The sequence below is a fragment of the Mytilus californianus genome, unplaced genomic scaffold (genome assembly GCF_021869535.1).
Source record: "Mytilus californianus isolate M0D057914Y unplaced genomic scaffold, xbMytCali1.0.p SCAF_14, whole genome shotgun sequence".
Taxonomy (NCBI): domain Eukaryota; kingdom Metazoa; phylum Mollusca; class Bivalvia; order Mytilida; family Mytilidae; genus Mytilus; species Mytilus californianus.
In genome coordinates this window covers 4200054-4227271 of record NW_026262626.1, presented here as the reverse complement: position 1 = coordinate 4227271, position 27218 = coordinate 4200054, and the positions used below count along the sequence as shown (strand labels likewise).

Genomic DNA, 27218 nt, shown 5'->3' with positions numbered 1-27218 from the left:
CGTAAAACGCCTACACAAGACTCTTCGGTGCCCGAATCAAAACATAAGACAGAATGATACTTATCCCAACTAATACGAACGCACCATTAAACTTATTTTAGAAGTATGCAAAGATGTGGGTACAACACATACTTAACGGTTGATGTTTGATTCCTCGTTAATCTGATATCGTTATGGAGTTCTTTTATCACAACTCGTTTCATAACACGTGCTCTAACAACAAATTGTCATGGATAATTGCCAGGAGAAATAATAGATTCTAACAACAGACCAGCTATTAATCTTTCAAATATTGCTATTTATGTTTGGATACAGAATTTTGCTAGGTTCAATACATAAAAAACAATCACATGAAAATTAAAAAAAGCTAAGTACAACAGTCAGACATAATGTGTATCACCAGTTCATGAGAGGTTGACAATGTGCATATACAACAGGATAACATGTTTCTCATTAGAAAACTACAACATCGTCACCCAAGGAAATCGAACCGGGGACTTCTGAGCTGAAGAAGTGCGTATCTAGCTCGACCGATTGTGACTTGCTATTAAAAGTATCTACTATTCAAGGGGAAATAATCATGTCAGACTCCCCGAGCCCGATAGTTATTGTTCTCTTCACAACACAAAACTTGGCTATATATAGATATCACTCTTATGGTCTTTAACTCAGTGTGTGTTTTTTCTATTATTTCGGCGACAACTCTAACAAGAGAGCATAATTATCATCAAAAAATCACAACATCGTGAACTCAGGGAATCAAACCCCGGACCTTTGTGTTCGAAGTCAGCACTTTAACTAACTATGCGAAAAAAAACTTCCTTGGCTTGGCTATTACAAGTATCTACTATTCAAGTTAAGGAATCTCTTATACATGCACTTGGTATATTGAATTATAATAATATTTAACTCTAAAACTCAATTAAGGCCATGATTCTGTAAAATTGACCAGTGGTAACTGATATCCTCTGGGATAAGCGTAAGTGTTATTTATGTTACCGTCTGGCGTGTAAAAACATTGCAGCAATATTTACAATTAACGATTAGCACGTTGCACACTGTTTATAATCGAAAGTAAGAGATAGTGCAGTACGCACATCTTCATTGCATTACTGCATTGTAGGCATTTTTGTACATCACTTGAAGACAGAAGCGTGTGTTACTTTCGATTCAAGAGATAATCCTTTTGCGATTGAAGTGAAAATTAGCATGTAAACTATATAGTTATATAAAGTTATATCTTACCTGGAATATTCCATATATTGATTTGTGAGTGAATTGGTAAGTGCTTTATATGATATTATGTAAATATTTGTACTTCAACTTGTCTTAACCTTTTATCTAATGCGCATTAGAGATGTTAACTTCAAAACTAAAAAAAAAGAAGATTTTTTGTAGAATCAAAAATATTAATATGTATACATTTTGTCAGACTTGATCAGATTTGTAAAATATCCATATTTATCTACGAATAGAGCCAATTGTATAATTAGGTTCCTAGTAAAAGTGAATTATAACATTATATTTTTTGTTTGAATTCATCAGTAAAACAATCAATCAGTTAAATAATATAACACGTGTTTAAACTAATTTTACGATGATATAACTTATTTACTCTGTAACGTGTTATCATCATGGAAATATCTGTAATATTGGTTGTTGTACGTTCAACAATGAACGATCGGTGGATTAAACTATAATTTACTTTGCTGCATAGTAAAATATTCTAAAAATTGAAAACCATCCATGTTTTGAAGCTTTTGAATTAACAAACCCTGAACACCATATTTTCATCTGGATTGATTTAGGGCTATTTACAGATCCAAATAATAATAAAAGGTGTCACAGAGTCGCAATTTTAGGCCATTCTAGAAACTCTAAATGATGAAAGTTTGAAAAGGTAATACTGACCGAATTATCTATTTCCAATGACCTGTCAAGACCACGCAATGCATTATTCTTGGATTTGGCAAGCTTATTAATAAACAAGAGTGACAGTATAAGAATACATAATCAGTTGGAAATACTTGTATATTCATGAATCTTTTATCAATGTTTAGTGACAACAATTTGTAAATTCTGTTCATTAATTCTTTGCTATTCACATTACTGTCTATTTCATTCATTCATGTATTCGTGTAACATAAACAACGAAAGTTCTGTAGTTTTAAAATAAAGACAGAACTTTCTTTAACAGTCGCCTTTCTTTTTCCCATATACGTAATAATTTTTATATGCATGCTTGCGAATATATGCATTTTTCCCGATTTAAAGAAAATTTCTAAAAGATAATATTTTCCGATGGTTGGTGGCCTCAGGTTTTACGTCCTCTTAAGAATTACACCTGGATAAACATGATAAACATGATAAACCATAACACTAAGTCTATGAGAGTTCTTTTTTTGCATATAGTTATATTAATCGTTTGCTAGTGTAGGGTTTGGTTATAAATTGTTAGCAGTCTCCATGTTTCTTGATAAAAAATGTTATTCTGAATTTCTGGATAGCAAAATGTTATTCTATATTTCTGGATAACAAAATATTATTCTGTATTTCTGGATAACAAAATATTATTCTGTATTTCTGGATAACAAAATTGTATTCTGTATTTCTGGATAAAACACATTATTCTGGAGACGCAATAAATGCTTAATCTGAACTTTAGTATTGAACTCTATACAGTCATGTCTGTCTTCAAACAGAAAGTAAGACATTTTGTAAAGTGCGTCATTATTACAAACCGATATAATAATACAGCATGAGTCTGCATATGTCTCTCAGGTAAACAGATAAGTAAATGGAATAACATGTGCAGATATAAATATGCACTCTTTTATCTTCTGATGAAAGTTTCATATGATAAAAAGGCTGCATAATACATAAATTGTAACAAAAACCGTACTTCGAGATACAGACATTTTGATTCTGGATTCTGACAGGTTGTTAAATGGTTTTTGCTATCTTTTGGGTGGTGATTTAAAATGATTTAATTTTTTGCATCTCGATTTCTGCAAATGAATGATATATTTTATAGCTTAATGATAACAGAGATGTGTCTCAATGTTACAAGAGCGCAATCATTTGTTTACATTTTACCAGCAACTTTTTTATACTCAGAATGCAATCTAGTGCGACTCCTGATTGCATGATGCAGGGTTGGAATTATTTCTAATTGAACAAGTTTCAGAAAATTCTAACAAAGTGTAGAAAAACAGATTCTTTTTAATTACAAAGGAGTCAGTAAAACATTGCATTTCCCATCTAGTGGAACATAGACGTTTTTTCAACTGCATTTTAGGTCAACCTTTGCCTAATGACCACATACTTTTTTGGCTGTAATACAACGTTAATATTTATAGTTTAACAGGATCTGAATCCCACTTTTTTTCTAATTTGTTTATTCTTCAAAAAAGTAAAATATGGAACACCACTGGTATCTGGGGAAAATGCATTACAAATAATTACCCTTTTGTAACCTGAACGATCAAGCGATATTCAAAAATTCATGTGAGTATTGATGTAAAGGAAAACTAGATATTTTGCTGTAAACGAGAAGTAAAACATGAGTTAACAGACGTATTTACACTTGTATGCAAATTTCCTCTACCATTACTTAAAATCACACAAGTTCCTGTAAAATTTGACGTCATAATTAAAAAGTGATTGTTGCTCAAGTTGACGTCAGATGGTTATTCGGAGACAGATCTAAGGTCATTCGGAGCTAAATACCAAAAATGTAAATACGTTTATTATCAGAAATTGATCTGAACGAGAGCTGATTTACATAATAATATTAGAAATCCATACTGACAGATTTAGTCCTAGTAATGGACTTCTGATAATGTATACGGTCACTCTAAATTGTATAGACAAATGTATAAAATAAAGGGGACAAGTTTCAAATTGGGATGAAATCGAATTGCAATTTTTGGAGATTTGCTAAATGAGAAAATCAGAACTGAAATGATGCATATTTGAAGAAGGTGAAGTGGTTCAATTGATTAATATTGTTCTGAGGATTCAGCCCGAAATCTGGTCTGTATATATTGTCGCGAAACGACTAAACAAATATTTCGTAGAATCTTTTATGAAGTAAATATCACTGATCAGTGTTTACATACTCTTTCTATCTTCATTAATAACTGCCAATTTGTTATCTTGCCAATTTTCATGGTTCTGCCAAATTATTGCTCTAATTGCTAGATTCTTCTAATTAGAACAAAAGTTTTGCATTTCATAGATAATTGGGTTTATTATTTCCTGAAAAATTCTACGCGGAACCCGCAGATGGCAGACCTACATAAAATTAAATCGTGGGAAACAAAGAAATTTACAATCGTATTACTAACCATACATTTGTTAAAAAATTTGTTAGCAGCGGTCAGTTCTATTCTTATGAAAAGCTGTCAAGTTTTCCAATTAAAGTTGCTCAAGTAGTTTCCTGAAGCAAAATCATTTTCATGAGAAATGGTGTTTTCACATACCTTTATAATTTTTTAAAAAGTGATGCGGAATATACCAAAAGAGATATTCAAACTCATAAACATGTTTAACCCCGCCGCATTTTTGCGCCTGTCCCAAGTCAGGAACCTCTAGCCTTTGTTAGTCTTGTATGTTTTTTTAATTTTGGTTCATCTATATGTTTCGGAGTTTAGTGTGACGTCCATTTTCTCTGAACTAGTACACATTTTTGTTTAGGAGCCAGCTGAAACCCGCCTCCGGTAGCGGGATTTTCTCGCTGTGTTGAAGACCCATTGGTGGCCTTGGGTTGTTTTCTGCTCTTTGGTCGGGTTGTTGTCTCTTTGACACATTCCCCGTTTCCATTGTCAATTTTATCATAAGTTAAAGAAAAACTGAAAACGCCATGGCATGATAAAATTAAAACTAAGCGCTGGTAAGAAAAAATGCTGACATTTCTATATTATATATAATTTGTGGTTCAAATGTTGAACAAAATCAATACATACCTTATCGTCTCTTATATTCGTTTGAATTACATTTCTGTTTTTTTATGAAGATGTCCTGGTTTTAATGGATAAAAAATTGACTCTGTAACAAGACAGACATGCAATAACGCAAATATAACTGATCTATAGTTAACATTGTTATTCAAAAACAAGAAAGCAACATCAGAAAAAAATAAAAATCAAACACACACAGCAGATTATCAGAGGATCAGCGGTAAAATCCCGGTTTTTGTCGTCATGTATTTTTTTAAGAGCAAAAAGTTTGAAAAGTCGAAAAAATAAATGAAAGTTGCCTAAAACCAAAGGAATACTATAGGTTAAACAAAAAATATTAAAAACGTGGAGTGGGCTAGATAAGGTAAAAGTAGCAGACAATCATAAACTCTTATATATAATGAAATGGACTAATATTGAATTGATTTTGTCTAGACTCAGAAAGAGGGAGATCTATAATTTAGAGTTTGACATATTATACAGGCATGGGGTAATGCAAATTTGTAATTGTAATGCATGGTAATGCATTACATTTTTCCAAGTAATTGCATGTAATGTTTAATGCAGCAATTTTTGCTTTACATGTAATTGTAATTTAATGCATTACCTTAGCAAAAAGTTGTGTAATTTCATGCATTACATTGCATTACATTGCATTACATGGCATTACTTTTTTCACATACTATATATCTTTAACAGATTGTCGGAGATTAAACTAAAGCAGAATTTAAGAACATAATCATTTAAATATTGATTTTCTATTTTATTTATTTTTCACACTTTACATTGCTAATCAGTTTATTATTATATAGACATTTTATTGCGGAAGACCTTGTGTTGACCTTTAGGTATTTTTTTCTTAATTTGAATCACAGAGACAAATGACTGATTAGCAATGCAACAAAAACAAGAAGAAAAAAAAAAAAAAACAGACTGGCAATTGACGTTAGAGTTCAAATGATACTAACAAGACCAAACTAATCAGAATCTAAAATCCGCAGAACCTAATAGTCTAAAAAAAAACACAAACTATATTTTCATTTATTTTCATCAGAAGTCAATCTCACACTATAAATTAGAATCAAAACGAGCCTATACTAGTTTGACATTAAGACAAGGAAATCGTGGGAGACAAGATAAACGTCAAATACCGATTCAATATATTTCGCACGACAACTTTTTTTTCGGAATTCTCTTTTCATCAGGTACCTTCGAGGCCCAAAGCGCAGGAAACGTTTGTGATCGCCAAAAACAAATTGGAGACAAGTGATATAGATAGCATTCCCATTATTAATCATTGACAGTTAGACAATCACATAAATCAAGGAAAATGAAACCTATTTTTTTAAATTCTGCATGTTCTGACACTTTATTAATTATGATTAGAGTATTGTTAAATCTTTTGGCAGTAGCTTGTGCATAACCTCAAACTAAATTTTGAATGCATGACTTACAAGCGCAAATCTTTGAAAATTATTATGAAATACGTAATTTGATTCGATGAAAGATTAATAATAATAATAATAATAATAATAATAATCTTTATTTCAAGAGGGTATGCTCAATTAGTACAAACACTATTCTCCCTTGAGGCCCTCACACTCCACTCACAATGCATCACACAATTTCTTCATAACAAAGATAAACATAAGTAAACATAATCAAAATTGATACATAATCATTTAAATAATTCCTGGATTTTCAAGTAAAAACTTAAAGCAGTTTGTTTTAAAAGTATTTATGTTTGACATGTGTCTTAGTGCTTCTGGTAGTTTATTCCATAAAGTTGGGCCAGAATTTGAAAAAGATCTTCTAAATGTGTTTGTTCTTGCCTTTTACATCCTCAGAAATCATCCTACCGATGGTCGCAGAGTACCATATAGTTTGTAAACAGTAAACAAATATAACAATGATAAGTAAACCACCCTATTAACATTGTTTACATCAGATGCACCGGTCGACCATTATGCTAATGATCTACTTTCCTTGTGCTTTGATTAATAGTACAGGATGATAACTAACAGATAGAAATCAATATAACCATTTCTGCTTTTGATTAACAAGCATGTTTTCTTACAGGAATAAGTTTCTTCCTAGATTTATAACACATTTAACGTCTTATTTTATTTTTGTTTTATTCCCAGTTCATATAATAAAGAATCCAAAATTATTTATCCACAAAAATTGGTGTTTCTATTGATCTTATTCTCGACAGTGTTATCATGTAAACATTGGTAAAATGTGAAATGTGATATAAATTAATTGCTTATATGAGTACACCGTACAGTAATACATTGTAGATAAAATTCTGTCCTTGTGAATCCTTCCTTTTCATACTGAAAAGAATGTTTCCTCGTGTAAGAGGTTCTGGATGGGGTTTACAGAATATGGAATAATGGGCTAAATTACAAATAAAAAAAACCAAAAATGGGCCATGAAAATAAAGTATAGAGAAAAATAGACCAAAATAAATAAGATAGAAAGAACAATTGAATGCTAAAATATGAAGAATTACAGAGAATAGTGTATAAAATTTATAAAAATAGAGAAAATGGCTAAAAAATCAAAGAATACAGAATTGAAGAACCCCAACCAGAGCCTTATACAACCTTTCTGACAAGTTACATGTTGCATGGATTTCATAATTTAAAACAATAATAGGGAAACTTTGATCAGCAAAAACATGAAAGCTAGCAAGACTAGATCTATACGAAAATAAAGTTTTGAAAATCGTCAATTGACTCGTAATCGGAGATATACCCTTAAACAAGTTTTTTTTTATCTCTCCAAGTTGATCTGGATCAAGCCTGGTCACAATTTACTAAGTGTGTGAAATATAGTTTGACTGATATGCAATAAGTACAAGTAGTGATTTCCCATTTAGGCATCGACTCTAGGTACTAACTGCAGACGAGTCTTAATATCAATTATTCGATGTGATTTTCAGTATACCCAATAACCAAATATATTTTGTTTACTTATCTAAAGAGATTTCTCCTTATCTACAGGGACACTAGCTGTCATATTCATGTTCACTGATTTGACCCTAATTCTAATATTTTATTTATAACATACTTAAACGAATATCCACATCACAAAAAGTCCAAAAGAAACAATAAGCAATGCATGGGCTCTCTAAATTGTATCAGCATTTCGTACGTGTTTTAGACCAGACGCCATCTAATTATCCATGTAGATGACCTACGAATACTGCCGACGGTCGTATAACCCGATATAAACGTTGTATATGTCATTGGATTACGCAGTCATATTTATCATATGTGCTTTATCCAATAAAATATTTGAATTTGAAACAAACAGATAGCGAGCACGTGCAATCGGATTTTTTATATGTCTGTTTGATTTCATGTTATAGGTAGCTCATCGTTTTACTGTGCTAATTCTGTAGGTTTTGGCCTAATACTACAGTGGGATATCCAGTGAACGAAAACAAAAGAAAATTCACTCTTATAATGACAGAGTCGAGAAAGTCAATAATAAAACAATATCGGTGACGATACTGATCAAAAGTTATTTCTAAATAATAATTGTACATTTTAAAGAAATTATTTGTTAAACTATGTTATAAGAAATATACATGCAAATACACGATGTTTTATGTTCAGTATTTATCGAGATAATTGCTTAGAAGCTTGTGAAACTGAAATTTAAAAAATGCCAATCTTTGCTGCACATTGATAAAAAAAAATTGGAAAAAATCATGTACATACAAAATCGAAAGATCTTTCGGGTCACCAATTTTCGGAGTGTTCCAAAAAGTCCTTAGCATGTTACAATTTCCCAAAGTATGCTTATTTTTTCACATCTAAGTTATCGAGCGCACCGGTCTGCTCTTGTCACATGTACATTCAATAGAAAAATATTGTCTTTTCGTGAATATAAAAATTTAAAAGTATGTCTGTGCAGGTTAAAAAAATAAAGATAACTATTTTTATAAAGCAGGTATCTTTCTAATATTTTGTATCCAATTTTAAGAAAAGGTCGTCTCGAGTTTTGTACAAGTATTTGCGGTCTTCTCGATCTTTTCACATTCAATTATGTTTACATCGAGATAAGGTCTGTTTGAATTTGATTAGTAACTTAATTTCAAAAGTGCCAATCTTTGCTGCATATCAATCGATTCCTTTGGAATTTTTTCCCTGACTTTTTCTGATCTAGCTGTATATCTATACGAATAATTAGCATGTTCCAGAGAGGTATACAGACAGTAAAAAAATAAATTGAAGTTGGTACTCCAGGAATTTATTCGCATAGCAACATTTTAAACCAATTTTACATCAAGCTCCTATAGCATGCTGTACTCGTCGTTTGCTACTTAAGGAGGAAAATGATAACATTGAGTGGAAGTTTTGTTTTTATTTCAACTTATTTCTATTTTTACTGTTTACCAGAACGTTTTTTCCGTGAATCCATAATTGATAGCGTCCTTGCTAAAATTGGACAAACATTGAGAAGATCTGGTTTTCAGTGTTTACAGGGGAAGTAATATTTTGTCACTAGATTTTCCACTATACTATATACTAATTACTCAAATATTTTACCAAATTGCAGTTTGAATTCATCTCCACAAACTGATCAACTGGTACTATATTTCAAGTAATTGTTTCAGTGGTAGGTTGTTAGCGTGAAGTGAGCGCAGTGAATTATGAGTTTTTACATACTATTTGACTTCAGTTAATTATTGTCTACCTCAAGATATTCAAACAATATAATGACTTAGTATAATATGAGGCACTGGTTTAAAACGGTCTCACTTTGACATGAAAACTTCTATCCTAAATAAATTTTATAAATGATTAGTTCAATACATTGTTTTGTTGGTCAGTAATTTATAGCTTTGTTTTCTAACAGGAAGTTATTGCGTAATTGTAATTTGGATATTTTTTTATAATTTAAAGCAATTACCAATTTGCTAATAATAAAGGGAAATAATTTACATTATAATCAGCAAAATTTTGTTCTGTCAACTATCAACTTCCTTCATATTGACATTTTCTTAGTAATTTGTTCTAAACATTATTTCCATGATTATTTAACAATTATCCGCTGTTCTTAAAAGAACATTGACATTTATTTTAAGATAATTAAAATTCTGAAGAAAAAAAAGTTGAAAACATATTATGGGACACATTCAAAGTTGTATAAATCATACAGATTCCTCTGTAAATTAAATCAAAATTTTTTATTCGATCCTCACTGATGAGTCTTCTGGAGACAAAACTTGCGTCTGGGCTACAAAATCATCAGCCTGGTATCTTTGATTAAATTTTTTTTTTACAATGACCGAATAAAAATTGTTTACCTTTAGTGTCAGCAGATCCAAAAAAAAAAAAATTCAAATTACAATTACACAATAACTTCCTGTTAGAAAACAGAGCAATAAATTATTGACTAACCAAATAATTGAACTAATTATTTATAAAATGTCATTAGGATAGAAGTTTTCTTGTCAAAGTCAGACCCTTTTATACCAGTGCCTTATATTATAGTAGGTGATTATTTCTGTTCAATTTCATTACACAGACATTAAATAACTGAAGTTGGACGGTAAGCATTGTATTTATTTCACAGCACTCACTCCAAACAACCTCTCAATTTAGCTAATATATATTACCAGTAAATCAGTTTGTGGAGATAAATTCAAACAGCAATATTTGATAAACTATTTGAGCAATTGTTATTGTGATAGGCCAAAGCCTTCGGGATACGCACAGTAGCTGTATAAGAATGTTTTTTGCGGGCCAGACCAGTCAACAAAATGATTATTCCTGTCACATTACAGTGTTTAAATTCTTTTCATTCTAATGAATGAGCCATATGATGAACACATGCATGCGCATCAATCTCCTATAAAGGCCCACTTAAAAGGTTGCATTAATACGGGTTCAAGTGAGTTGGATTATTGACTTGCAAGCTTTTAGCCAAACTGGCTTCTATAAGCGAAATGTTAATTCTTTATTCCGCTTTCATAAATGTTTAAAACAAAAAAAAACATATATTTATTTTATTTTTTCGAATTTGTACCTAATGTCCCTTTATTAATGCAGCAATTAATTATGCCCTTTGTTTATTCAATAGTCAAAATACACATGCACCTAGTGCACTTCGGTCAATATCAACATAATATTAATATCATTATAACATGTAGTTGATTTTAATGTTTTTTTTTATTATTACATGTCTATTGTCTAGATTGAATAATATATTGTCCTGCAAATGTTTAAAATTATACTGCTTATATGTTGTATGTCTTCATGGGGCCCTAATTCGGGAAATGAAACATATTCTATTCTATATTGTATCCTTGCTTCTATAGAAGGAGGTGGGATGCAAATTAAAAAAGTTAATCAGACGATTTGATCTTCCCAACGTTGTCTTCTGCGTGAACTACAGTTATATTATTTAATACTATATCGGGATTCGTATTTATTTCATAACAGATATTTACGTTGCTGCATTTAATAAACTGCTGCCAAATAAGTATACTCTGGTAGGTAGTTTAATGTTTCTCTCTTGCTACAAAGTCTTCAAATCTTAAAAAAAAAATGAATAACGAAAAGCTACTGGTAATCGATCAGTTTTGTTATCAGAAAGGTCTATGCGATTCCAATAATATTCCATCTAGCAAACAAGCTGCATTATACATTACTTTTTAATTAAATAGATTATCTAGTTTGCTTTGATAAAAGTCAAGGCTGTATATGTCTGATGAAAACAAAAACAAATACGAATGTGAATGATCACCTGTTTGTGTACTAGTACGCCTATACCTATAAATTAGTCATGGATAGTAGTCAATTTCCGAGGCATGTCAATTGCATATATATTGCAATTGTGCGTGGTCTGCATAACTCATTGTTAATTTGGTTGGATGTACATTGTAATGGTAACAGTTTAAATTCTAAGTAGTAAGTTTTTTAATCCATAACTTTTTTTATGACAATATTGAGATTTTTGTAGAACAGTAATGGGGGAAATATTTTTATAAGCCATTTTTAATTTTTATATCAATTTTAAAGAATAATTTTACGACGAAACTTTAAAGTTTTAAGCCAGCTGTTATATCATTTGGGATTTCAGAGGTCCGTGGTGTGAAAAATGACATTTGACATACTAACATTAGTTTCTTTTCTATCTTGGCCTTTCTTTGGCATGTAAGATCATAACCTTTATTGTATCTCAGCAATTTGTTGTTTATAGCACCAAAATGTTTCTCTTTATTTAGACAGAATATAAGCTTTTTGCACCGTGGATTTTTGGTTTGCGTTTTGGTACCCTATATGTACATTATAAATAGATTCATAAAATTAATACGATATTATTTTTTTTTAACAGAGTCATGTTAATGCTGCTGTTGATTATGTTTTGTTATTATCTATCCCATGTTTAGGATTTTTAACTAGTCCTGCATTTCTTATTATATTGTAGGTATACTATTTGCATATATAAAACCAAATCTACAAAAAGCTTTTTGTTAAAAATAATTTTTATCGAAAGAGCATAAAACAAATTCGTACAATTTGTGTCAAAAATAACCGATGAAATAAAAGAGCACTGTGTGTTGTAATAGTTTAGGTGATTAAGAGATGAAAAAAGATAATATTCATTATTTATAAGTGGCCGTTCATAAACGGTTTAACATTAAGTTTCGTAAATATGTTGATTGAGCCATTTTCAATTCTGATGTTAAATACGTAGACAATGGGAAAAACCTTAACTTGTTGTTGAACTTTAAAGAATGTTGGTTGAAAAGCGCAAGCAAACAAAAAAGCTTCGAAAACATGATCATTTCTACTTCTGCGAACAGCCCTGAGTAAGTGTTCTGGAAATATAGACGATTGTCGAATTCATGATACGAGTATAAGACTGCATATTTTGTAGACGAACTCATATTGTTGATATAAACCATCTTGGATATGTTTGAAAATTCTATGATCACAGCCATTAAATCCCATTCGTTTATATTGTTGACAGTTACCTTTTGTATCTAGGGCAATGTCGAATAAATGAAATTTGTTTCGATTCGGTAATGAAACTGTTCAATTAAGAAATTTGGGCTAATAGTTGCTAACAATATACAAGGTATCGACCCCAATTGGCCTTGATATATTACAAAGGTAGCTGCTCTTCGTGCTTATTTCAAACGCGCGAGAAAACAAAAAACAAAAACAAAAACAAAAAAAACAAAAACAAAAATCCACAAATCAATTAAAAATAAAAAACAACAGTGTCTTAAATAGTCATCATTCATAAACACTACATATTTTCTATTTTTATAACAATTCATGTATCGGGTCTTGATTTGTAAATTACAAAGAACACGTTGAAGTAAAGATATAGAAAACAATATATCTTACAGTTGATCTACACATGTATGTGCTTGTATTTTATATATCAAATATGCCCACTGTTCGAAAAGAAGACAGCTGAAAATCAAAGCGCCATCTTGTAAAACATGGCGTAATACAAAACTATGTTTAAAAAGGGGGAACGTGCTAACAAAGGATTGACAGACTGGTTCAAAAGTGCAGTGAACACCCCCATAAAATTCGGTAGCATGTGATGTAATATACAAGTATCATGTGATGTAATATACAAATTACCTGCCGTAATTAATGTTTATTTCCATCACATATAATAATAATGTTATAAGTACCTATGTAACGCACGCGTAGCTTTTGGAAATAATTACTATTATTATTTATTAATATATTCCGTGAGCATAAACATATCATTAACAGGTCAACCTTGTAATTTTGATCAGAATATCTATTTATTTCCCCCATTTCCATGATAGAAATAAGCTTTAATCAAAACGTGCATTTGTTCTTGTGTCTTATATATTTTATTGCTACTGTCCGGAGGAAGAACTTGTATTGCTCGGAAAGGGGTATGGAGTGGAGCACACATAGGATAATATTTCGTAGAATTCCCAAGAAATAAGGATAAATAGAAATAACAGAGTTTTTCTTCATCTTCAGGTGTTACAAAATACTGGAAATTAATAATTTAAAGAACAGAAATGCTTCTTATTGCTGTTATTCATCATAAAATGCTACTTGGCGATCTTTAACAATAATCCAAATAGAAAGATCAAATTGGGCACTGATTGTCGACTTTATACTTAAAAGTTTCTTCTAATAATCTGAGACTACTACAACAGTCTCGGTAATAATGCATAATTGACATTGAGGACCCGTTATTTTAAGAAATCTTATCTCCATCACAATCACAAGTACAAATCAAACTCAGGTAGACCACCCAAATACATGTATTTGGTGCGAGATTTTCTCGTTGTGTTGAAGACCCATTGGTGGCCTTGGGCTGTTTTCTGCTCTTTGGTCGGGATGTTGTCTCTTTGACACATTGCCCATATCCATTCTCAATTTTATTAAACGTTTCATGGCTACATTAATTTTTGGTACTAAATATTTCTGATCATTCCTAAAGAATGGTCTGTTTGCCATGGTTATTCATGGTATGTAAATAAGAAACTCATTAACAAAATCCCGTGAACATAACCCCGTGTTATCTGTATATGCAATTTTGCAATAAAAACACGCATTCATTATACAAGAAAATCAAATTCTATCTATTTTTGCTGAATTTTTATGCGACTTTGAAAATTCGTCGAGTAATGGTCCGACTTCTGGAAAAGAGATTGTAGCTCTTTTAGCGTTTAAACTACAAAGAGCTTTACAATAAATTCTGTGTGAAATCAAAACTACACCTTTCTTGAATTTGAATTGCTTCTATCCGCGGAGACTATTAGTGTGTAATAGGTATCTCAGCTTGTATAAATAATTAGTCTAGCTCAGAGACAGATGCATCATTTTATCAAAAATGGACATTCTCCAGATTATACAAGTTAGGATGGTCTGTCTGACCCTATTTTCACTGTTTTTTTTTTATTAAGATTGAAAATCCAGACAAGAAAGATATAAACTAGACTCTTTAATTATTTAAAAACAAACGAATACCAGTAACATGCACTGGGTCAAAATCGTGTATTAATTAATAGCAATGTTACACAATTATAGTACGTTTTTCAAATAGATCTACGTCATCTTAGGACATTGTTGTCAAAACATCTATCATTCAAATTCATTGTTGTTATAAAATTTTTGACAGCAAAAGACAATTCTATTTTCACTTGTTGTATGCATCCAACAATTACAAGACACACTGATTTAAAAAAAAAACAACCCTTTAGCAATACGCATATTTAGCCGAAATATAGAACTGTTTGATTGTACACCTGTCTTTCCGTTCGTTTAAATGCCCTTCAGTGCTCTTGTAGTCTTTATCAAAGAGCTTATAAACATTCACCTGTACATAGACGATTTTTATTTATTTCTATGGTTTCTAGTAGCATACCAATGTCAAGATGTAAAATGTTAATAATAAACAGAGTATAGGTAACAAGACAAAGCGTTTTCTAAAGAGTTTTATTACAGAATTGTCAGTATGCCAAATGTAGGTCTTATAACTTACTCGTAATTATCAAAGAACCCAATTGCAACAGAGAGTGAAAGATCATTGGCATATGATAGCACGGTAAACACAATGCTGCAGTTATGCTCTCAAAATTCAATTTCAGTGAACGATTTCTGATTAACATGTTTATTCTATGTTCTTATGCTTTTGTATATGTTAGCGGCAAAAAACATTTTTTTTTAACATCAACATTTTACTTATGATCTTATGTCATGTAATTGACATTCAACCTTCAATTTTTTCTATTTTATTATGTACAAAATGTATTTTAACTTTGAATAAATTTCTTTTTATTCACTCTCATTTTTATTTTAGGCATTAACTTCAATGCCTGGACATAACTTTTAGGATTTAAGTTTAAATCCTAGGATTTAAGAGTAATGCCTAACATTAGTTAGGCAATATACTTACTGCCTAGGCGTTAGCTTATTGCCTAGGATTTAAGCTTAATGCCTAATTTCACTTATTGCCGCTAACATATACAACTGTTGAATATAAAAGTACATGTTAACTGTTTGCATTGTGAAGAATTTTGTTTGTGAATATTGAATAATGATTGTTGGTTGTTTAAAGTCCAGTTGTAAATATTTCATGCATGTTCAGGACGACACTAATTTTACTTAAAGGGCCAATAAAGACACCCACATTTAACATCTCTTGTCTTACATACAGTATTTAGAAGAGGTTCCGGAACTTTTTAATCAATTGAAAAGTCGAACGTATCGATCAATATTTAAATTTTCCTTCAGAATCAAGTAGGACAACTTGTAACAGCTGTGCTTATTGTAAACAACTTTGTTGTTTGGTAATGTAGCTAAGTGCAATAACAGATCAATATTTTGAAAATGAAAATTTTGCCAAAAATCTAATCACCAGTAATTGCACTAATGTAATATTTTCTGATATTATATTACGTAAAATATCTTATCAAAAGGTTGGTACAATAAACTGAAATTCGCAACTTGAATAAACAGCAGGAGAAGTAATTTGAACATTATAGACTAGCCTGTTTTGTTTAAACATATGCAATCAAGCTTCTTTCTATCGAAATTCTATTTTTTTAGAAACATGTAATGTAGCATTAATTGACAGAACCAAGGTTTCGGTTTTATCGGTCTATTCTAAAATTTCTAAATCATTTTTAAAATACTTTTTGGTGATATTCTATTATCTTTCGACGTCTTTCGTCCATCCGTTCGTTGATTGTCCTTCCCCTTGACAAAACGATTTGAACCGTTTCCAAATGGTTGAGGTAATGTCATCATCATGCGAGATATTTTTCTTAGAATGGATGAACGAAAGTTTATTCGAATTCATAGAAACCATGAACGAACCTTAAAGCCAAAAGCCAACAATCATATTTTCAGATCAGCCGATTCTTCAAAGAGCCTCATTTTCAAATCAGTTCAACAAACTGAAAATCAAGTAAGACAGAAAAAGAGAGGCGAAAGATACCAAAGGGATGATCTAAATCATAAGCTGAAAAGGAACTGACAATACCATGACAAAAAACGGAAACGACAAAAAGACAAACAACAGTATACAAAACACAACATAACAAACTAAATACTAAGCACAAGAACCCCACCAAAAACTGGGGTGATCTCAGGTCCTCTGAAACGGTAAGCATCCTGCTCAACATGTGAATGGTACATACTGGCTAGTAGGTATTATTTTGATATCAGTATGTGTTTATAAAACTTTTTAGAACTTTATGACGGTACAGAAGCACATAGACATAGAATACACAGGACTTAAGCATTTTTGAGAATATGAATGATCATTCCAGACCATGCATTTCTAGCAAACATACAGCAAGGTTATAAACATGATCACCAGCCATTCTATACTAACGCATGTGCTTTGTTTGTTCACTTGTAATACTTAAGACACGTTGTTCACTGCCAATTTCTGATTCATGTAATTTGTAAAGAGTTTTATCATTATTTCCTTTTCAGTCGAATTTTATGTCATGCCCACGTTGCCAAAAGACGTTTAGCAAGAAACTATCAAGTTGATTTATTAGATTTTGTTGTTTTATCTAGTTAAATTTATCTTTTCTGTTATTATTCATTTTTATGCTTTGTTTTGTTCCAAGTGATATGTTGAAAATGTTTTAATAGTTAATCAACGAAGGAACATGGGCGTGAGTTCGTTAGCAGGCGTGTATTTCGTGATCAGGCGTGTGTTCGTTTTGGTGAGATTGTGGACCAGGTGTTTATTTATTTAGCTTCTGTGTTTAGAGTTTAATGGCCTCATCAACTGAGGTTTTGATGTTCCAACTTCGTTACTCAACACAATACGATCACAAGGAATTGCCCTATTCTTCTATCTGTTGAAATCATTTTGGCACAACTTCTATTAGTTGTTAAAAGATAATTATACTTTTAAGTACGAGCTGTCAATCAACTATCTTTCAATACATCTAATTCTCTTTGTTACATCAACTTGTTAATTCGTAGAAATTGGCGAGGCAATAAACCTGATTGAATATAAGTGTAGAATGTACTAAAGACTTTGTTAAGGAGGATTCAATATAAATCCCATCCATAGTAATCTCTGATATCTAGTGTGTTTACAACATAATTTCATTGTTCTCAATATACGAGTCTGACTACTGCATATTATTTGTCTTTTTTTAAAGTTTTGTGCAGTCATATATTTATCAGTTTTCTCATATGATTTGTCGTTGGTATTTGCATCTATTTGTCAGTTGTTATGTCGTTGAAGTAACCTCGTTGTTTTTGAATTTTTGTTCTTGTATAGAAAATGAAAGATTTTATCGAAGAGACCATATCAAAAGGGGAAGATAAAATACAATATTGAGATACCTTACCCTTCCCAAAATATGCGCATAGACCAGTATGCAAATTTAAAAAGAAAGTCATGTGGTCACACAAACAACAGAAAGTCACGTGTTCACATAAACAGCAGAAAGTCATGTGTTCACATAAACAACAAAAACATGTATTCCCATAAACAAGAGAAAGTCATGTGAACAACAGAAGGCACAGAAAACTACAACTTTGCAATACGAACATCCATATTAAGAGTCAGATGTTACAATCCTGTTTCTAATCTGGCACACGTCGTATTGTCCTTCCCTGTTTGACACCCTACAAAAGTGTTGATTGTTCATCCTGATTAATTCATCGCCTTAGCTTCTATGAACATTGAAAGATATCTGAAAACCATCTGCGTAAACTTTATTTCAAAATTTTATATCGCATTATCTTTTCTAACTCTGAAAACATCAGAATCTGCTTTTAACATAGACAAAGAAAATAATAAGACATCTTTTATTAAAACAAATATTAACATTTTTGAAAAGGAAAGAAGCACATTTAAAAAACTTTCGACTCTGCTAATTATACAGGAGATTGCATGCTTCTTTTGAATGTTCACGTCCCGAGTGTACTGAAACATACATATCATGTGTTGTTTTTCGTGAATCAATTGATACCTAGACCTTTAACATTGACCAATACATTTGACTATAATTGGAAAGACCATTCTGGATAAAACATCCTCTCTCTTTTGCATCAGGTTTTTTCTGACAAAATTTGGAAAGATGGTTCTTCTACATTGCGAGTTTTAACATCCTTAGGAGAACAAATAAGATGCATATTCACATATCGTGCACAGCCAGTAGCAAGTCTAACCCATTCATAAGGGATAACTTTGTCAACTCATTATTTGTATGACATGAACCTCAAAGTTATATTTAATTTTGATACATCGCCAATACATTTAAAAGGATGTTTCAAGAGCTAAAAACCGACTCTATCTTATATTTTTGCTTACCACAGATATTTGCTTAGGTAAGATAAATTGTGTTCAGTAAAATAAATTATATTACACACTTGTTTTTACAAAACAACAGCTGTTCAGACATAATGTAAATGATCGAACTTTGCTCTTAACACTGATTCTTCAAATTTTCGGCATGCATCACTATAAAATGCATGCCAACTGTCAAAAATTGATAGTTTCAATGTTGTTTGTAGTCAATGGAATGTTGAGGAGAATACGTTTTTGCATTACATCTGTCTGTCAATCTGACAAAATGATGTCTGTATAAATGTTACACTTTTGCAAAGAAATAAAGTAAAATAAAATCACTAAACCTTTTTGTATGTGAAGTACAGGAACATATCATATTCGTCCGAATGATATGGCAGAATATATTCAAAGAGTTAAAGCTGTGATTAAACAAAACATTATTTATGATACCACTGATGGAGCATGATCAGCTTGCCCTTCCGTACCACCTGAGATCAGCCCCAGTTTTTGGTGGCATTCGTGTTGCTCTATGTATAGTGTTTTTTGGACATGTTTGTTTTTCTGTTATTGTTCGGTGACGTATGTTGACTGCTGTACCCCTATTTTGACATTTTTACCTATTATGTCTGTTTTTTTTATTCACGCATCGTTGTCAATATAATTGAATTTGATGCGACTGTCATACAAGTGAGAGGTTTAGCGCTATAAAACCAGGTTCAATCCACCATTTTCTACATACGAAAATGCCTGTACCAAGTCAGGAATATGACAGTTGTTGTCAATTCGTTTGATGTGTTTGTGCTTTTGATTTTGCCATTTGATTAGGTACTTTCCGTTTAGAATTTTCCTCGGAGTTTGTGATTTAACTTTTTTTGTTGTCTGTTGTCTTTTGCCATGTCAGTTTCTCTTCGACTAATGAGTTTGAATGTCCCCTAGTTGTCTTCTGCCGCGCTTTTAAACCAGTACAAGTGAGAAGTGGTGAAAGAAAATATACCCTGACGATTGGAAAAGGATATTATCCGTTCATTATAAACGATCGCAAATGTGATTATTAGAAGTGTGAAATTAAATCTTTGCCCTTGTCTGTAGTTTAGATTGGGTTGTGTGTATTTCTTTATTTTGGGTGAATGGAAACGACTGAGGCAATGTTGTTAACGAGCTACATCTTATAGCATTTTTCTACAGTAACTACTTCACAAAATCGCACGGGTGGTAAGGAGAATTCTTGTTTACATTGAAAGACTAGTTTTATATATACATTGACATGTTAGTTGATTGAATTTTTCATTTTACTTTATGTACTTCCAGGTACATTTCGTAATTCACTCAATCAAAAATTTTCTTAGTTTAAAGCTTAAATTTCTATATCCCTTTTCCACAAAAAAGGGGAGCAAACAATACTTAAGAGACAATAAAAACAATCGAAGTCGAAGAAAAGTCGACAGTACCATGACAGACAATAGTCTATAAAGCACTACACAGAAAAAAAAGATTGAGAACCCCGAACCTTACAAAAAAAAAGAGGGTTGATCTAGTCGTGTTGTCACAGTCATGTTAAGTAAACTTTAAGATTCGCAGTTGATAGTGTATTGCTTTCAATGCTCACTTTCTCTAAAATCTATTTCAGGTATATGGTTACATAAAATGACATCACCAAAAATGCACGACCCGTTGTTCCATTTCGAAACTCATTTCCCAGAAAGATTATCACGACTTCATTTAAATCCAGAATTTTGCCCACAGGTACAGTCAAGGGCTGGCAGACGATCTCGTGCACAGCGGAAGTGTGGAAGATACAAGACGCAGCCTATTACCTTTGACGAAATTACGGAAGTTGACGAAGAAAACGTCCAAGACGAACCCAACGAGGACAATATTAAGCAATTGCAGGAATTTTCGCGTTCAATGGACGGTTTAGTAATCAAAACCGCTAAAAGTTCTAGGAGACATCATGCAAAATGTGATTTAAGTATACCGGAAGACAGAAATAACAATAGAAAGCAAGATTCAGTGCAATCAAGATTGCAAACAGAAAGTTTAAAAGACAACAAAGAAAATCATCCAAAAATGAAAAATCAAAATGGGGAACCTATTGGCCTGCCACCTACTGGTCTTAATCCTTCACGTGATCCGCGAAGACAAAGAATAACCGCAAAGGCAAAACGTCGTCAAATGACGGATGAAGCGCAAAAAGACCAAGACACATAGTTTTGGATGTTCTCTAATATATGTTAATATTGTGGATAAATATTATTTTTATACATATACTGTGCGTTTGTGTTCGCTGTCAACAAAGTTGTAAATGTTGCTTTAGATTAGTGAGGAAAATGAATCCAAATACATCGTGATGCTTATTGTTACACGTCATGAATAATAACTCAACAGACTGAGAATTTTTTTATAATGTATTTCAGGAACAAAGACATTCTTGTATGTATTATAACTCTCAGACGCAGAATATCTTGTGAAGACATACCTTTTTGTAAACGAATGCAAATTGTGATAGAAATACTATATAAGAAAAAAGAAATGAACATTTTTAATGTTATTAATTAAAAGGAAAGTGTAATTTAAAATTGTATTTTGAATCAAATATTTATTTTTCTGTCGTCAAACTGATGATCATTGACACGTGATACAGAGTCCAATAGTGCACTAACTAATTCAACTCCTGAAATATTAAAGCAAAAACTACATTTACGTTTGCAGGTTATTACTTATTTAAGAAAAATCGGATATTGCTTTCTTTAATGTTTGTGGCATTTTCTTATTACATACAAAATAAAAAGTCGTCTTAAATAAGCACAGTAATAAACCGCACAGAGCGCATTCACCATAGATAAACTTGTCGTTTTGCGTACAAAACACGTAAAAACAAATTTTTGAATGGATCAAATGCAAGTCAATGTGTCTGCATTAGCTTCAGATTTTGGCATTTATACAAACAACGCATGTGTTACCGCTCGTCTTATTAAAAACAATAATCGTCTTAATAAAAACAATAAAAAGTTCATAAAAATGCGATTCTGCGTATGCATCATCATGCTGGAGAAGTAGTTTACGACGCTAGCACAAGTTTCCTAACGTATCCCGCAACGTGCAAGTGTGTATGTCGGCAATGACGTCAAGTGGTCTACATATTGTTTCCACATAAATTCCAAAATATCTTTACGTACAATATTGTGTCATAATTACATTACAGTTATGTTTCATAAGATTTAGTACTTTTGATAAGCTAACACAATATAGACAATCCAAAATTAGATTTTATTTCCCAATAAAATGCAACATTAAAGACAGCTTATGCTTACCGTGACAACGTAACAACACATCGGAAATCAAACGAAAACTTTGATATCAATCGGAATTTCACGGATATAGCTGAAAGATGTTATTATAAGAATTTGATGCTTCTATTTTGTAATTTTGTAGAGTTGTAATAGCGTTGATCATGCCCACAATTTTGGTAACAATTCTTGATTAACTGTAACTTCGAAACATGAAAAGCAAAAAAAAAAAATTTCAATTCTCCTGAAATTTTTCACCTTTATTTCGTATATAAGTGGGTTCCGGATGATTATCAAATGAAAAATTCAAGGGAAAATTGCCTGTGCATTTTTTTAAAGACTTATAATGGCTTTTTAGTATTCTGCTCTATGAATAATTTTGTACTATACTTCTGAAGATATCTTGCATCACTTTAGTAATTCCAAACTAGGGATTTTTGCTAGATTCTTGAGCACATGCTCTCACGAAATGATTTGTTAGTGTTATGTGGAAAATTAAAAAAAAAATAAAATAATAGCTAACTAATGAGGAAACATCTTTGCTTTAATAAGAGACAATTCTTCGCGTATGTACATAGAAATAAAAAATAAAAAAAATAGCATCTCTATGCTAACAGAATTCTGAGGTCGAGCAGTAGCGTTGCATTGAATTTTGCTCATGAACACCGCAGACATAACATTATTCTGACTTTGTTGTGATGTGTTCTTTGAGTTAAGTTACATCGGAAATCGATAAATGTGATGTGTAATGGAGTACTCTAGGTACATGACTTTATCAAAACATCAAATCTCACTGGAAGTAAAAAGAGAAATTGTTTCAGTGGCACGTTTGACATACAATGTCGGCCAATTTTGCTAGAGTGTGTTAATGGACCACGAGGAGGTTTAAAAATATTCACAAACATTCAAACATTCTGAAAACATAAAAAAAAGGGACATAAAACTTTGTTCAATTATCTAAATTACAAACATTAAAAGTCAGTACTTGATAGTTTGCCATTGAGTAATGAAGTTTTCTTTTCCCGCTAGTATATATCGCGGTCACATACATTTACTACAACGGCATCTTAACAAATTTTTAACAACGAAACATTAAAAAATTAAGTACTAGCAGTCGACTTCTCTGAAACTGTATGCATGAAAATACCGTTATTATTCGACAATAACTCCAACATTATTGCTACAAAAAAAATCATTACCATGGAGATTTTTATCCAGAATATGAATCCCTAAAATAATTTACACGTATATTCTGAATACTGCTTTATTTTGCCTAATGAGTAAACAACTATTAAACAAAACAACACCACCTTTATTCTTAAATACGATAATCTTCTATAACGCCATTAACTTTACGTGATTCCATTTATCCAATATTTGGTATTCCACCAGGACCTCCAGCTGGGTATCCGAATGGATGTAAAAATAAAATAAAAGCACGCTCTGCAGAACATTCATAAATCTACAGAACTATAATAGTGTTTGACAAACTACGGCTTAATAGTCGTTCATTGAATTTTAACCAATTCCATCGTTTACTGTTTTTGAATAAGGAAACATTAAGTTTCCCCTATATAACCTATATAAAATAACTGTGATTTCGTTAATTTCTATGTATTTTGAAGAAATGTCCCCATGGCTTTATATTGAAATTGATGAAAGTACAATGACCCAGAAGTCTTTTACAGATGTTTAAGACAAATCTATCATCGAATATTTAGACACCCCAGCTATCTTAAGTACAGATTTGGTTGGGACGGAATTACCCTTAGCTAGTCAATTACTAAGTTTAATGATACTATGTGGCCTACTATCATATAACTTGGTATAAGAATAATCTATAGTTGTAATAAAAACTTCAGCGAAAAATAGGTCACTCTGACCTATATTTCATGCTTTATTGACTTTTGTGTTTAGGAATAAGAGGACAAAGACTGTTCGGTCAGTCAGAAGACCGTGACTGTGTAAGGTATCTTCATATGGGTAAGCGCGTTGAAAAAATCTGTCTCGGCGTGTCGGTTTAGTTCAAACTTACCCTTCCGGAGCACCTGAGATCACCCCCAGTTTTTGGTGGGGTTCGTGTTGCTTAGTCTTTAGTTTTCTATGTTGTGTCATCTGTACTATTATTTGTCTGTCTTTTTATTTACGGCCATGGCGTTGTCAGTTTGTTTCCGATCTATGAGTTTGACTGACCCTCTGGTACACTCTTTCGTCCCTCTTTTCAAAGCAGGGTACATTTATATCTCAACATGAAACCGATTTTAGCAGGCAAGTTATATTTGCCGCTCGACATTTATGGCCACCAGAAATCAATATTTGTAATACATAGGTATAAGTGACTAGTTTATAAATATAAATTTAATAGAATTTATTATGTTATGGTGTGAATAAGGAAAAATACATTTAACAATTCTGGTTTACATAACTTTGTCACCTTTTTCCAAAAATGCCATGATATAAAATTGAGAATGGAAATGGGGAATGTGTCAAAGAGACAACAACCCGACCACAGAACAGACAACAGCAGAAGGCCACCAACAGGTCTTCAATGCAGCGAGAAATTCCCGCACCCGGAGGCGTCCTTCAGCTGGCCCCTAAACAAATATATATACTAGTTATATAGATTGTTTAAATCCTTAATTTTTGTATTAATGTCAACCTATTACCAGTAGTTAAAGTAGCCTGACACAGATGTATGATTCATTGGGTTGTACCTGCTCATATATTTATTTCTGACAACAAATGATGTCCCAGCTTTCGGACAAATTCTGGTGATCAACACATATTATCGGTTAAAAGGGAGCAATTGTTGTGTATCTTGTATGATAAAAAAGCTGAATGATTATTTTTTATCAGATTGTTTTGCTTTTTTTAGTATCCCACATCATCAAAACACAGATGTAGCGTTTCAAAATCTAGCTCAGCTCAACTTGAATTTGCAGTGAGGTGTAAGATTTTGCTCTGTATTGAAGTTTTCAGCCGTTACTTTGAGATGAATAACAGCAAAAGAAGGGCTGCTCGGTTGGTTTTTATCTTGTAAAATCGTGAAGGGATCTTGTATCATGTATTAAGCTACAGTAAACTGTATCCATTATTTTCAGTTTATTGTCTCGTCTGCGATGAAAGTTGCGGAAGGCGAGACACAGGTGTTGCTTTTCTGGTGACGACGAAGGCGTTGTCGGCGTCAACAATTGTAAAGTTTCCTGCTTAAGACAGTTTGATAGGAACTACTTTTGATAGATTAATGATTTTTTTTTATAAAGTTGCATTACATTCATTCAGTACATATCAATTTGACAACTATTTCGAGGCCCTGCCCTCTAAATTATAGTCCAGCAACTTTCAATTAATAAGCAATTTTCAATGTTGAGTGTTCTGCTTAAGTTAGTTTGATAGGAACTACTTATGATAGATCAATGATATTTTGTATAAATATGCATTTCTATCAGTACATATCAGTTTGTCGACCATTTCGAGGCCCTGCTCCCTAGGTCAAGTTCCAGTAAATTTGAATTAATTAGTAATGTTGCTGTCCATCAGATTGTCTTTTTTCTGAATGTTCTGCTGACAGGCGAGACATATCTCTGTGTCAACATTTTTTATGCAATTTACTGTAACTGAATTTTTTTTCAGTTTATTCAAGTTTTTAGGACTATTGAAACCTTATAGTACACATGTTATGTCGTTTGCACCTATATATGTATACAATTACACTATTTGCCTAATTTCGTTGAAAAAGTGTGAAGTTATCAATTTAACAATAGGATATGATAAAGATGATGATGATGAATGGTTGTTTTACGTCCAGTGGCAAGTTTTAAAAATACATTTTCAGGGCAAGAACATGTTAATGTTATTATGTAAGCAAATACCCGTACACTCTTTGCATTATTTTGCTAAAAAGTGTGAAGTTATCAATTTGGTAGGATAAAGATAATATTGATGGATGGTTGTTTAACGTCCAGTGTCAATATAAATGTTTATTATGGATGAAAATATGTTAATGGGATTATGTTAAAAAAACAGTATTTGCAATATCTCAGGTGTTCCGGAACAGTTAGCAGATACTGCTCCACACGTGGCACCCGTTAGGTTGCTCATGTAAATACAAATTCGGTGATAAGTCTAATTCGGTGATGAATCTAATTTGGTGATGTCACATTCGAGGAAAAGAGAACGAGGCTTATTCTGGACGAAAACATGTTAATGTGACTATGTATAAAAGTCCCTCGCCAAAAAAAGTGCAAAGTTATCAATGTATCAATAGATAACGATAAAAATTACCTTGACCCCATTTTTATGGTTCATGATTGGTCAGTGTTAAGTTTTTGTGTTCTTGCCTGTTTCCCAGATACTTTAGACAATACGACTACAGTTTGTTCCCGGCCTTTCAGGAAATTTTGGATCCATATGTTGGTGTTCCCTTTTATACCATAGCGGTCAAGTTTGTGTGTTAATAGGCTGGGGGACACTTTGTCAAATGCTTTGCTGAAATCCATAATTAGACAATCTGTTTGTTGACGTCATCTATGAATTCCACTAGCTGGGTGTCGCAGGATAGCCTTTCACGAAAACCATGTTGTAGTAGATTTAAGATATTATGTTGATCAGCATGAGTCGTGATGTTACTAGTGGCAATGTATTCCATAAGTTTGCAGGCAATAAAAGT

At 32.0% G+C, this 27218-nt stretch overlaps 1 protein-coding gene across 3 annotated transcripts; it reads left to right on the top strand.

Annotated features, from left to right (window-relative positions):
* The first annotated feature begins 1099 nt into the window (after window positions 1-1099).
* LOC127724050 (uncharacterized) lies at window positions 1100-21958 on the top strand. Of its 3 annotated transcripts, none has more exons than XM_052230822.1 (2): window positions 1100-1281; window positions 20890-21958. In XM_052230822.1, exon 2 carries the CDS (start codon window positions 20907-20909, stop codon window positions 21468-21470), a length of 564 nt encoding a protein of 187 aa, XP_052086782.1. In that variant the 5' UTR covers window positions 1100-1281; window positions 20890-20906; the 3' UTR covers window positions 21471-21958. The 3 variants fall into 3 exon arrangements, with proteins under 3 accessions (XP_052086782.1, XP_052086783.1, XP_052086781.1); XM_052230823.1 differs by lacking the exon at window positions 1100-1281 and adding an exon at window positions 10509-10529; XM_052230821.1 differs by lacking the exon at window positions 1100-1281 and adding an exon at window positions 11739-11890.
* Window positions 21959-27218: the final 5260 nt, after the last annotated feature.